The following is a 14,028-nucleotide window of genomic DNA, read 5'->3' on the forward strand; positions in this document are numbered from 1 at the left end:
AAGGTGCAAAAGAGAATGGCAGTCAGTTAACAAAAAGAGGTTCCCAAACAGAACGATAAAAGGCAGAAGTAACAGCCCAGCAGCTACACACTATACTTTCCCCAGAACTGAGCAAGAAACACGCACCTATCACTTAGTTGCTTTACGTATCCGATGAGAAATGGCTACAAGGAAAAGGCCGCTCCAAAATGTCTTGTTTTCTCTAATTCTTCTAATGCACCTTTTGGGAAGACTTTGAAGTACCAGTACTCTCACCTCAAGCAGAGACTCAATAAGAAGGAAACTCTGCTTCACACATTCCAGTGGCAAACTCTGAGTGAGTGTGGGAGCATGATCTGATTAACAGCGTAAAAACATCATTAAAACACAATCCAAAAAAAAAACAAAGCAGCAGCTGGAGGAAGAAAGCTACGCCAGCCCAGGCAGTGTGAATTCAGGCCTATTGTGTTCAGGCACGGAGATACAGTCTGGACTCTTCAGCTAGAGGTTTCAAAACAATAAGTGGCCTGGGATGACCCAGGAGCCAGTAATATTTAAAACTCATCAGGCACATTCAGTACACTGCTCTGCCCTCTTGCTCCTTTCTCAGTGTGTGAAACTGCTTTACCTCTGGTCAGACAAGTAGTTCTGACTCATAATTCAGACTTGGGTTTAAAAAACACTGTAAAGCTCTTTTTGGTAGGAACTGCCTTAATTCTGAAACAATCGGTTTTAAAACTCATTCTTCATACGCATCTACCCTCAGCAGCTTGAAGGTACCCAGTCACTGCTCCCTAGCATTCACAGTGACATACACAAGTCTAAGCTTGACTTCTGTGAGCGAGGCTCCAGGGCCAGCTCCTGTTCATCTGTTTACGCTCCGCATAAAATACAAAACAAAAAAATACTGCAACATCGATCTTTTCCCTCTCTCTAAAATGAAAGAAAGGAACTAGATAGGAGATTCTTAAGTTGGGTTTCGCAGATGGATCCCTGAAAATTGTATGCAAAATGTGGTGTGTATGTGGATTTCACCAGGGCAAAGGTGTAGAGCTTTCCCGAGATTCTCAAAGTAATCTGTAAATCAAAGGAGTTCGAGACCACTGGAGGTGGCCTCCATGCTTCCCTACACAGTTCATGCAAGTGTGCCCTGTGTGGGGGGTGAGACTTGACCCCCAAGCCCTGGCTGAGGGTGACCGGGTGAGGCTGGGGCAGTCTAAACCTTCGCCAGGCTGGGCTGCTCCACAGCCGATTCCTTTCACCCACATACCCTACAAATATCACTATTTTCTATGTGTAGCACCACGGGAAATGATGATTCTGCTTTAGAGTATTAACATTTAACGTTCCTATTATATTATTTTAATATTGTAATTCAATTCAATATTTCAGTCAATCCAAGAAATTAGCGTTTAGGCCATTATTATAAAATAGGTAAAAAATGATTCATGTAACTTACTATTTTGCTTTTAGAGCAAAATATAAAATATTATTTCCAAAGTCATAAGCAAAAGCCATGTGGGCACTAAGTCATTTCATACAATTTAAAGGAAAGCTATTTTTGGCACTTCCACGGAAGAAACTCTGCAGTCACACTGGGTACTTTGGAGTTGATTTTAAAAAGGAACCAAGAATTTCCTGACTTCATTTCTTTGACTAGGTCTTTCTCACGTGGTTGCAGTAAGAATAATAAAGAATCCAAGAGTGAAGGTCTCAAAGTCTTCAAAGGACTAAATTATAGTTCATGTAAGGCACTTACTCTTCAAACAGTGAGAAGGTGGTACAGTAATAAACATTGTTTTCACCTTCTTCTTCTAAAGGCACAGGAATCTTATTTTGTGTTTTAAGCTAACTAAATAAGATTTAAAAACTTAAAATCAGTATATAGTCTAAAAGCAAAACTAAAACATCTTTAAGACACTATTGAATTAACCATTCATTTTAAAAGCAACAGTAAAGTAACCCAAGTAGTTTTAAAATTGTCATTCTTAACCGTCACTTTTAGAAAAAATGTGCTTTAGACAAAGCCTACAGTAAAAACCACCTATGGTGGCCCAAAGCAAGTGACATCACAGATAGTCTCGGCAGACTACACAGCAGTAGTTACCATTATTTCAAGCAATTTTCACCATAATATAACCAGCAGGATTAAATTTATGGGTTTTTTCTTATATAAAAAGCATATAGGAGCCTTATATTTTTATGAACCTTAAGAATTTGCACCATTAAAATACAGAGCAACAAACATCTGGGTGTGTAATTACAAGCTACATTAAATGGTTGCTTTATGAGCAAGTTAATCATTCACAGGTCTGAACAAGTTCTAACAAAAGAAAAAGCATTCTTTAAAGATCACAGAGTTTGCACAAGAACATCCATCCCCAACAGCACCCTGAAGAAACTTACCACCGTTTCTGTTCTTCCAACAACGGAGAACCACATTTTGATCTCTACAAAAACTTCTCGAACTGAAAAAAACAATTGTCTACCTCTCTCGGTTTCAACAACCACCAACACAGCTGTTCTTTCAAGACTCAGATCACCACAACTCTGAGCTGGACGCTATTACACGGTATGGCATTTATCAACACGAACTAGAACCAACGTAACACTCAGACTCTTACGTAACCAGTCAGCTTTGATTTTCGTTCACTTTGTAATTTATTAAACTTAAAAAAAAAAAAAGCTAGAAAAATAAAAAGGAGGGAATTGTTTATATTTTAAAATCTAAATTAAACAGGAAGCATTGTGTTGTCCCACAGATGAGTAAGAAGTAGCATACTAAACTTCCCCAAAAGCAACATTTTAAAAAGTAAACTGCACACACACCCTGTTCCAAATCATCTGGATTTCATAAAACTGAACCGCAATGTGGAAGGGGCGTTAGGGAGCTTAACATCAAAACATCGTCCAGGCTCATGGCCGCTAAGCCACACCAATTAGGAAAAAATAAAAAAGGACTGGGCCAAACACAAAGACCACAACAGCGCGTAGAAAAAAACCAACCACACAGACACGAGTCAGGGTTACTGGGGGTACGACTTTGCAGAGGCCTTCAGGCTCTTCTGCAGGGAAAATACAATACAGCAAGGAGACTACCAAAAACACAAACGGCAGGGGCCGGCCCGGTGGCGCAAGCGGTTAAGTGCGCGCGCTCCGCTGCGGCGGCCCGGGGTTCGCTGGTTCGGATCCCGGGCGCGCACCGACGCACTGCTTGGTAAGCCATGCTGTGGCGGCGTCCCATATAAAGTGGAGGAAGATGGGCACCGATGTTAGCCCAGGGCCGTCTTCCTCGGCAAAAAAAGGAGGAGGATTGGTGGATGTTAGCTCAGGGCTGATCTCCTCACAAAAAAAAAAAAAAAAAAAAACACAAACGGCAGGGGATGGGTCCTGTGATGACCCAGGCCCAGGCTCAGACCACTTCACACAGCCCCTACCCCTCGATCCTTGAGGTCATCCAACTATGATCGTCCTACTGAAGGCCTGGAAAAGGGAAGCAGTTTGCTCAGGGCTCCAAGGCTACCAAGTGGCAGAGACAGGACGTGCTTGTAGCTCAGGCATGTGACAATAGGAACCATGCTGTGCTGCAGCAAGAGGAGAGTGACAGCTCTCAACCGTGCTGAAGGTAAAATCCCCCTGTATACTACCTGCCTCGTACTTAAAATACATCCTTGAAACCTCTAAAACAAATCTCCTCTATTATTATAATTTATGAAGACCTATGCTACATATCAACTGCATAGTATTATTTTAGCAATGTCTATAAATTAAATGACTTTTGTTTTCTGTTGCTGAAGATTCCTTTCCAACTACCAAAGATATTACAAATAAGCTGGAGAAAAACGATTGCAATCAAGTACACAAGTGAACTGACAGATTCATGCCTCATTTCAAGAACAGACATCAATATACTATTTTTCATTTCTGAAAACTGCACAATGTCCTATTAACAGACCATTTTCTTTGAGTTATTTCCTCTATAGCCGACACCCAATTTTATCTCTGGCTCTAACCTTCTGAGTTTCACGCTCACATATTCAACTACCTACTAGATAACACATTCACTTATCTAGCTTAACAGGCATCCTAAATCTCAAATGGAACAATGTTCAAAACTGAACTCTTGATTCTCTCTCCGCCAAAATATGCCCCTCTTCAGTAGCAGCCCTCCCTTCGGTAAAAACCACTTACACATGCCCAGTTGCTGAAGACAGAATCAGGATGCATTTTGATATTTCTTTCACCCACTATATCCAATTCATCAACCAATCTCAAAGTTGTCATTCAACAACCACGCATTAGCACCTGCCATGTACCAGAAACTGCTAATCCTGCAGCAGTGAACAAGACAAGGTGTCTGACCTCAAAGTGTCATATTACTCTACAACAAACCAAGCCTCCAGCTGGCTGACTTCCCTCCATCTCCACTGCCACTTCCCTATGCTAAGCCTCTATTACCTCCCATTTGGAAAACAAGTAATAGCTTGCTTCCTGGTCCCTTTGGTTGTACTTCTGAGACCCTCTAACCCATGCTCCATAAAGCGGTAAAAATAAACTTTCAAAATTGTACTCTGATCATACTATGCCTTTATCTGAACCCCTTCAATGGCTACTTATTTAACCTATAAGAAAATCCACAACTCCATCAAGACCTCGGAGGTTTCTGTAAGTAAGTTCTACTGGGACACAGCACACTCCCTATGGCTGCTTTCACGCTCTGACTGCACAACTACACAGCTGCAGCACAGACCATATGGCCTGCAAAGCAGAAAATATTTGCAATCCAGCCACTTGCAGAAGCTTCCCATCCTTGTGCCTCTCCTCCCTCCCAAATACACCTCGAAGGGCTTCCCCTCAGGTACTGTGCTCCCGCCACACAGCTACAGCCTTTGCACACGTTCCCTCTTTTGAAATTCTCTGCCCACCATCTTTTACCCAGTAACATTTCCTCACCCTCCAAGTTTCAGCTTAAAAGGCATTTCCTCAGGGAGGCACTCACTGATCTGCACTCTGTACTGAAGTTTAGACATTCAGTGAACATCCTTGAATAAACAATGACCTCTGACATCATTCACTCATTCATATTTTTTTGCCTTGTCCCTCAAAGGATCAAGGGCATATACAGATAAAGTAGCTGCCTGGGATTACAGATATCCTTGGTGGGAGAAGAAAAGTTCATGAGAGACAAGTGCATACTAAATCTCATCACATCTATTTTATAAGCTGATGAATAAACCACCTTAAACAAGGACTGAATCTGGAATCTCTTTCCAAAAACCTCTTTTACTATTACTTTTTCTCCATACTATTCACTGTGGAAAATATTTTTAAAACACCAGAAACAAGAACAGAGTGACAACCCCCAACAAGCGGGAGAGGATGCCACCCCTCCCAGATTTGAAAAGGGAGGCGCGTACCCCTAGGAAAGGAGGGAGCAGTTCTCTGTAGCCAAGCTCCACCTCCTTCCTGGGGGCCTGCTGCATGTGAGTGGTGAGACAGGGGTAACAAACTGAGCAGGTGCTCACCTCTTATGGGTTCTCTGCTTTTTGGAGTGCCCTGTTCTGAGGGGGACCTGTGGCAGGCTGCTGCTGTGTGAGTGACATGGGAAGGGGGAGGGAAGGAGAGCATGTTTAATTTAGAAATCATGTATTAGCAGGTCTGGTGTAGATGTAAACATCAGCAACGCTCCCCAATCTAGTTTCAGTTGGTAAAAAAGTTCACCTTTTGATTTACATCTAACTTCCTGTGTTGTTATTATTCCCCATTAAGCCCCAATTCTATAATTCTATATCCCAATTACAAATACCATTAACACTGTTATTTTCCAGTTTTTTCTACAAATCTCCTTTTTAAATGTCTTAGTATAGGAAACAAGAAATAAATAGGGGCCAGCCTGGTGGCATAGCAGTTAAGTTCGCACGCTCCACTTCAGCAGTCCAGGGTTCGCCAGTTCGGATCCTGGGTGCAGACCTGCCCACTGCTCATCAAGCCACGCTGACGCAGCATCCCACACAGAAGAACTAGAAGGACCTACAGCTATGTACTGGGGCTTTGGGGAGGGAAAAAAAAAGAAAAAGAGGAAGATTGGCAACAGATGTTAGCTCAGGGCCAATCTTACTCAACAAAAGAAAAAAAAAGAAAGAAAGGCCTAGAGATTTAAAGACTAAAAAGTGAAAGTTATACTCTACTTTCACATAACAGGGACTCGACATTCTCCACTGGAACAAACACTATTTTAACAACCAGCTACTACTTTCACATCAAGTTCACTCTAATATGAGTAAAAGTAACAAAAGACCTAGTCTTTTTTGTGTGTGTGTGAGGAAGATCAGCCCTGGGCTAACACCTGCCAATCCTCCTCTTTTTGCTGAGGAAGACCGGCCCTGGGCTAACATCAGTGCCCATCTTCCTCCACTGTACACAGGACGCCGCCACAGCATGGCTTGACAAGCGGTGCGCGACTAGGATCCGAACCAGCGAACCCCGGGCCGCTGCAGCGGAGCGCGTGCACTTAACCGCTTGCGCCATCCGGCCAGCCCCTGAAAGACCTAGTCTTAACGCTACCATATACCCTGAAGCTAATCCATGTGCTCCTAAATTGTGACGCTAATGGACAGTAATTGTACTACCCTGATTTCTTATCACAAATTACAAACTCTTTTGTAATAGCAAGGATTCCAGAGTCATTTACATTTTTATGACAAGACTACTTTCTCCTGACTACACAGAGAGCACACTTTTCTTCTGATGCTTCCTTGTCTGAATTCAAATGCAAAGAGACCCCACAGTAGCTCAGAGGGAGCTTCAAGCCCCACAGAAGAGAAGCAATTAGCAGAAGCTGGGGGAGGCAGAGGTGATCAAGTGCAGGGGACTACAAACAAGAAGCCAAGGACAGCTGTGTGGCCAGCAGCCATGGAGGTGGGTAAAGGCCGGCTGTAAGCAGCTCAATCAGCAGTGGTTTGGTGAGGTCTGAGGAGTCCAGCTCCCCGCTCTGCCCCCCCGACCCCCCGCCTGACCACGGACCACAGGCAATTCCAAGACTCTGCCTGGCAGGCCTCAGGGGGAGACTCCCCCCCCTACACGTGACCTGGGGCCCGGCTGGCACACTGTGGTCTCTGGAGGGGGCTGCAGTGAAGGACAGCCCAGGCTGCCACAATCAGCCATGCTTATACCCAGATCTGCATTCCGGGCCCAGGCGCTCCCCCCCCCCCCATTCTGAGGCCTCCTCATGGGGCCTGGGCTGAGGCACTGTCCCGCACTCTGACTCAGTCTTTTTTCACTCTGCCCCCTGGCCCGTCTACAGAAAGGTGGAGGAAACCTGTGCAGGGATCCTCCCACCAGTGAGAGGGTTCTCACTGCTGCTCTGCTCATTACCTGACCTGCACCTGGGTGCATGCCCTAGGGAAAGCGGAGCCCTGGGGTCACGCCCTTTCCTTTCGTCTCTTGCCTGTAGTGGCAGGTAAGTAAATAAGGGTGTGACTGGGACCTTCAGTCTGGCTCCTTGTCCTAGCTGCCCACAGACACTGGCAGCCCCACAAGGCCAGAGGCCAGGCAGAGGGGAGGGCAAGGAAGTGCCCGAGCGGGGCCTCACTGTCCTTTACACATCAGGACACAGTGCCAGAGACAGAGGATCAGACATTTGCCTAAAGCAGACTTGAATCTGCAGAAAACTGGCAGTTTTGTATTGAAAGAGATTATTGTTTTTAAGCCGGAAAAGATGGAGACGCTGATAAATGGTAGCCCCTACCACCCCACAGATGAGACTTCCAAATCTCAAGTAAGATAGGTATTTGAAATAAGATTTTACATTTATACATAGGAGAAAATATAGAGGCTAAATTTTTCCTGTATATCCGAGGTGGGGTAATTTTTTATCCTAATAATTTTTTTCCCAAAAGTGAGCATTTGATTCAGTTGATAAGCAAAGAGGAAAAGAGTCTATGGCTGATACCTTCCCTTTCACATCTCCAAATGTTTTGAGTTGTAGGTCCATTATATTACAACAGTCTGAAAATATGGCCCATGAGCATGAGTACTCCTTATCAGAAGGAGTCAGCAGGAATTCTGGACTGTGAGCTTGCCTCAGAGGCTCTGGACTACCCTCTGGCCCATCCTGGGGGACCCCATGTGACTCAGTGCATCAGAGCCAGACTACTGTGCCCTGGACAACCCCTTCCATCCATATCCTATAAGGCTCGGCTCTTCCAGCTGACTCCTAACCCGAATCCCACCTTAGTCCCAGGTTCTTCTAATCCAGTCTACACACCACACCACCCCTGACATGGCTCCTAAAATGCCAGTTGCATCATGTCCCTCTCTGTTGCAAACCCTCTCATTTCTCTGTGGTGCCTACAAGATACAAGTGCAGACTCCTCCACCTGCCAACCAAGAGTTTTTACAATTAATTAAACCTCACTTTCTTTACTCAACTCTCCCTAGCAGTGCAGGTCTCCAGCTATCCACGTATGGTGTACACAATACTTGTTTGTTCTATCCTTGCTCGATGTCACTCCCACCCACAACACGCCTCTCTTATTCTTTTGTATTCAAGGCTAGCTAAAACTGTAACTTCCTTCACGATGCCCTCCACTAACAGTGGTCCAGCAGTCAAGACCTACTGGAACTACCTACCTACAGTGCAGGTGAAGAGTGCAGTTTCCTAAGGTCCCCTGCATACCCACTGGGAGGGAGCACCTGGAGACTGAAGAAATCTGCCTGGGTAACAGGGCACCCAGTGATTCTTATGTGCACTAATGCTTGAGAAAGGTGTCTAATGCCCGCTGTGATGAGGCGATAGATCCGTCTCCCGTTTCAAACTAAGCTAAGCCATTTTCTCCTGTGCCAAGGCTTTCCTGCCCATTGGAGCTACTCCAGTTTGGACCACGCCTTCACACTGTTTCCTGATGAGCACCATCTGCTCCATCTCCAGGGATCACTCACTCTCGCTCCATTTTCAGAGCAGATCACCCCTCAGCTAATTGAGCCTGAGCACAGTGGTTTCATTCATGTAACACCATTCCTCTCCCCCACGCAGAAACAAACCTGAACACGTACTTCATCCACTGGCGCTGAAGAACTCCCACACGCCTCACCTCTGCCCGACTAGTGACTGGAGGGTTAAGGAGGAGGTATGGAAACTCTCTCATTACTAATTCTGTCTTACCTTTGCTGCAACAATGCTAAGGCCCATTCCATTCTGCTTTTTTAGGGTCACAGTGATTATTTCAGGTTCTTTCCTCAGAGGTTGAGCCTAAAAGATGAAAACGAAGGTTTATGTTATGGCTGAATGGAGGTTTATTTTATGGCCGAAATTTAAGTGCTTCTGTATGATTAGACAACTCATGATCTATCTAGTCAATCATATCCACTATGGTAAATGGGGAGAAAAAAACAGGAGAGTGGGAAAGGAAATAGCAAAAAAAGTCAATTACTATAGATACTCTTCATGTATTCATCTGGTAAAGTAATTATTAATAGTGTTGACTCGAGAGTCTTAAGATGAATCTAGTCATAAATGGTATTTAAAGAACTTCATTTATAAAACAAAACTAAACTTCCATTACCATCAGGTTTAGAAAAACCTGATCATAAGACAAAATTAAATTTTTACTTTATTATCTTTCAGAATAAATTACTAGGTGTTTTTTAAAGAAAAAAATTTAACTTATTTTACACTATCTATGGGGAGGATAGCAAAAAACAGTTATAACAAAGATGATCTAACATCTTTGTCTCCTGGGAAAATGCAAGTCATTTTATCTTAAATAGTAAAAATAAAGCAGCCACAAATTCAGGCAGCCGTATTCCAAGTACTCCCTTGTCATGTAAAGCCCACTTGGCTGGGTAACAAACCTGGAGTGACTGAGTTATGGCCCCATAAGGCAGGTCAGTTCTTGAACAGATCCATAAAGGAATGAGAAAGTGATCTTATCCACTGAAGTTACATGTTATATACATGTCATACTTCATACGAAAGAGTCAACAAAATTAAAGAAGAAAATGCTCAATGCATAAGCACTAAAGGAGAATTTAATTAATACACATGTACGAGGGCACACTGCCAAGAAATGACCATTATACACAGGGCTTATTAATTTAGAATCAAAGTCTGTGAGAGAATATTTTAAGGGAAATAAATTAGATTAGGTGATAATAGAATTTTTTTTTTTTAATCAAGACCTGAAATCTCCTGAGGGATCTGTGAATAAACTAGAAAGATAAAGACTCAGTGATTCTATCCAAGAAGGTACTTGTTTTTATACATCCGGGAATTAGAAATTGCTGCTATTACTTGGGATTTGACAAACAACAACTAGTGAGGTCAATAAAAAGCATTAGAGGCACATTCACTGTATCAGAAGTGATCATCTATTTGTAATAGCACAATCACCAACTAAATTTTTGGAGAGGGATCTGACACATGTTCAAATCTAAACTGTGCTACTAAGCCAAAATAAATTACTTTGAATTTAATATACAAAACATACATCCCATTCTTCATCTTACCTTAAGTACTGCCACCTTACATAACCTATGTTTTCTTAGAAATTAGGCATGTAATAGGCACACTGTTTTGACTGACTACTAATTAATAATTTAGGACAGCACAAGAAAGTCTCTGAAGCTTCAGAAGACTTTTGGTTGTTTTTCATAGACCAGAATCTCTAAATCTTGGCCCAGGCACACTGGTCTCTTTCCATGCCTTCTGGGGACAGGCGGACAGGTGACTAAACGGCCACATCCAATCACACATATTACAACAACCCTTCTCCACAGTAACCGTGACAAACCTGTGGTCACATCTGCTCGCTCCTTTGAACCCTTAAGTGGCTTAAGAGATGAAAATGGTAATTACAGAAAAATATTTAAGGTAAATGAAACTGAACAAAAAAGTTCAAAAAGGAAAAGATTCATTTGTTTATATATTTCCTGGACTCATCTGTTAAACAAAGATATGCTAGTCTATGTAGTACGAGACAACTTTGATCTGGTGTCACTTTCTAAGGCATGGCAAAGCATCCTTTCTTGTTTAAATCTCTGTATGAAGCAAAGCAGAATTTCCCTTAAAAATGTATGAAGCTAGTAAATATTGGGATTGATCACTCTTTCAAAAGACATAAAATATTAGTAAATTGATTTGATACATTTTAAGACAAAGTAGAACCAACTATAAAAAGAAGATATTTTTACCAAAGAAACACATTTTCTAGTAAAATCTGTTAAGGCTACCATATTAACATATTTTTAAAATATGTATTACCATTAAGGCTGGTATAACTGAGTATAAATATTCTTTACTTTAAAAAGTACCATTTGTTTATAGACAAAACTGTATAGACATGGCCTGAAAATAAAAATATATACACAAAATTCATGGGTCTAAGATTTTTTAATAAAACTGGTACTTAAAGGTGATTTAAAATTTTTTTAACACAACAATGTTCACTGTAAGCAAGGAACGAATTTGCATCAAATTTTCAAATCATAAGGAATACATTTCTTTTACTAGCCCATCTATCATCCTCATAATACTTGCCAGTTCTGTGTTCTCACGCATAAGGTGACTTTCATAATCTGCACCTTCAAAATATATTGTCCAAGTACCTGGTGAACGTGCATGAGGAATTAACCTGCAAAATCCTGAGGAGAAAACAGGCAAATTATAAGACTGAAAAGCACACTATGTCAGACACACAATCTTCAACAAAGGAAGCAACATACAGTATCAATTAATATCTAATGACAATATTTATTTTTCTTACTCTACACCTTTACTCCCTCTGAAAATTGAATTTTCAGACATTTAAAATCATGTATTTATTTTGGTCCAATGGAATTTCAACACCAAGCAGAAAAGTGAAATGGTCTCCCCCTCTTCTTTATTCCAAAGTACTTTTTTTCTTACTTCTATGAGAAATTACTGAATTGCATTCTAATTACTTCTTTGCAGATCTGTCTACTCCACTAGACTAACAGTTCCTCAATAATATTCAGAATATCTCTTTAACAGAGACGGGAAAGAGGGACCAGAGAATGACAGTAACATGGATGTCTGCCTCACTATCAGACAGAGAGTTCTACGACATGATTTGACTTGTCTAGCAATTCTGGGGTAGGATGGGCTCCTTCTCATTACTCTTTGTCCAAATTTTCTGACAAGTCATACTTACTGAAAGTTCTCAGAAATAAATTTTAGAATCATTTTACAATGTTTTAAAGAGCATCTTTGATATTTTCATCAGGGACAAATGACATCTTTACAAAACTAAACCTTTTGATTCAAAATATGTCATTCTTCATTTAGTCAGATCTTATTTTGAGCTTCTCAGAAATTTTTTGACTTATTTTGAGCTTCTCAGAAATTTTTTGACAAAGTCATATCACACAGGCCTTGCACAATTCTTGTCAAGTTTTCTCCAAAGTGGTCCTACTATTATCAGCACCAAACAACTATGAAGAGCACACTCCTGTGTGTCATACACTGTATGACACGTTAGCATTCAGTCTCAGTGAATCCTGATGACCTGGGTACCGGTTAGGGGGTCTTAGATAGCATCAGCTGGTATTCTCATCTACTCTAGTATTCCACCAGTAAGGATAATTTTGGCTATTATTTTTGGACACTTACAAAGTTGTTTGTGGTAGAGGGAAAAGGAGATGTCACATATATATGTTTAGTTAAAATAAGGATATAAATTAATTTTACTTAGTTTTAGTTCTTTAAAAAAAAATCACTGCCTCAATTAGTTTCATTAAAATATAACCTACAATTTATTTCTCTTTCTCGTTTTAGGGAATCATAATTATCGTGGTTTTGAAATTTCAAAAGTTGTCATTTATTTTCTTATTTTTTCAAATAGTCAAGTTTCTATAACAAGACTAGACCGTACTGCAAGCAGACAGTTTGCTTTCTTCGCTTACGGAATGCATCTCAGATCAGGTATGAGTCCATGCCGGTTTTATAGCCTTCTCTCAGAGAAATGTATTATATGAGAAAAACAAAAGGAAGATAAATTGAGAGCACCTAGTAGTTCTTTATTTGGCTTACAGAGAATTGAATGTGAAGAATTAAAAACACTGATCTCATAAAAGAAAACATCCAACTCTTTGTAAGTCTTTTAAAGGCACCGCTGTACTAGGCTACATTATCATCTAACACACAAGAAATAACATGGTGACGCCAAGACCACGATGAAATACCACCTATGACCTAAAATGAATTATTCAAGGGAGCCTAAGGGGGGTCACAAAGAAAGCTTCACCATCAAGTCAAGACCTCACTATTCCCAACTGGGCAAGTATCTACTCTACAGCACATATTACAAGACTGACAGCTGTGTACACACCACAAACTGTACATATTTGGAAAACGCTAGTAAATGTGTCTCCCCACACGTTTATTCACAAGGTATGAATGAAGGAAAGCAGCGGGCAAGCACGCAGCAGGCCCGGTCAGTGCCGAGGAGCCAGAGAAGGAGAAGCACGCTGAGCCCGTCCTTCAGGACTCACTGAGAAGGAGGGCAGGTGTGGAAACACACTCCAAATGCTGTCACAAAGTATCACAGAAGAACCCAGGACTCACTCATGGGGAAGGTGGCTAAGTGTTGGAAAGAGGCTGAGGTTTTCTGATGACAGGATGTCTGAGTGGAATTTAAGAAAATAACTTAAAGTGTGTAAGTTCAAATGGAGGAATAGGTACGAAGGTAACAGCATGGATATACAACCCACGGTTCAAGGTTAATAACACGCGTAGCGTGTGGATTCAAGGCGGGGAACTAAGACTGGAGAGAGACAATGGCATGCTCAACAGTTTGGTCTATTTTAACCTTGCAGGTGATAGGGGAAGAGTTTAGAGCAGGAGAGCCCAAGACAAAGGCTGGTTTTAAAAGACCTGAAGCCAGTGTGGAGGCTGAGAGGAAGAATGGGAGAACTGGGCAAAGAAGCCTGTCAGAAGGCTGTTCCTACAATCAACACCTGCGGGAGGGAAGTTTCTCAGAAGTAAAAGTGTGTTTCAGATGTGTGAGATGTGGTGCGCATGTGGAGGGACAC

General features: G+C 41.7%; 1 protein-coding gene across 8 annotated transcripts in view; it reads right to left on the bottom strand.

Annotated features, from left to right (window-relative positions):
• AFDN (afadin, adherens junction formation factor) overlaps positions 1–14,028 on the bottom strand; it is a 142,064-nt gene that overhangs the window by 33,792 nt on the left and 94,244 nt on the right. For all 8 annotated transcript variants that reach the window (XM_058533986.1, XM_058533984.1, XM_058533985.1 and 5 more), the window contains 2 exons: positions 11,516–11,619; positions 9,143–9,229 (listed from right to left, as the gene is read on the bottom strand). In XM_058533986.1, the coding sequence (XP_058389969.1) occupies positions 9,143–9,229; positions 11,516–11,619 (191 nt within the window). The remainder of the gene's footprint in view (positions 1–9,142; positions 9,230–11,515; positions 11,620–14,028) is intronic.

Source organism: Diceros bicornis, chromosome 39, assembly GCF_020826845.1.
Source record: "Diceros bicornis minor isolate mBicDic1 chromosome 39, mDicBic1.mat.cur, whole genome shotgun sequence".
Classification (NCBI taxonomy): Eukaryota; Metazoa; Chordata; class Mammalia; order Perissodactyla; family Rhinocerotidae; genus Diceros; species Diceros bicornis.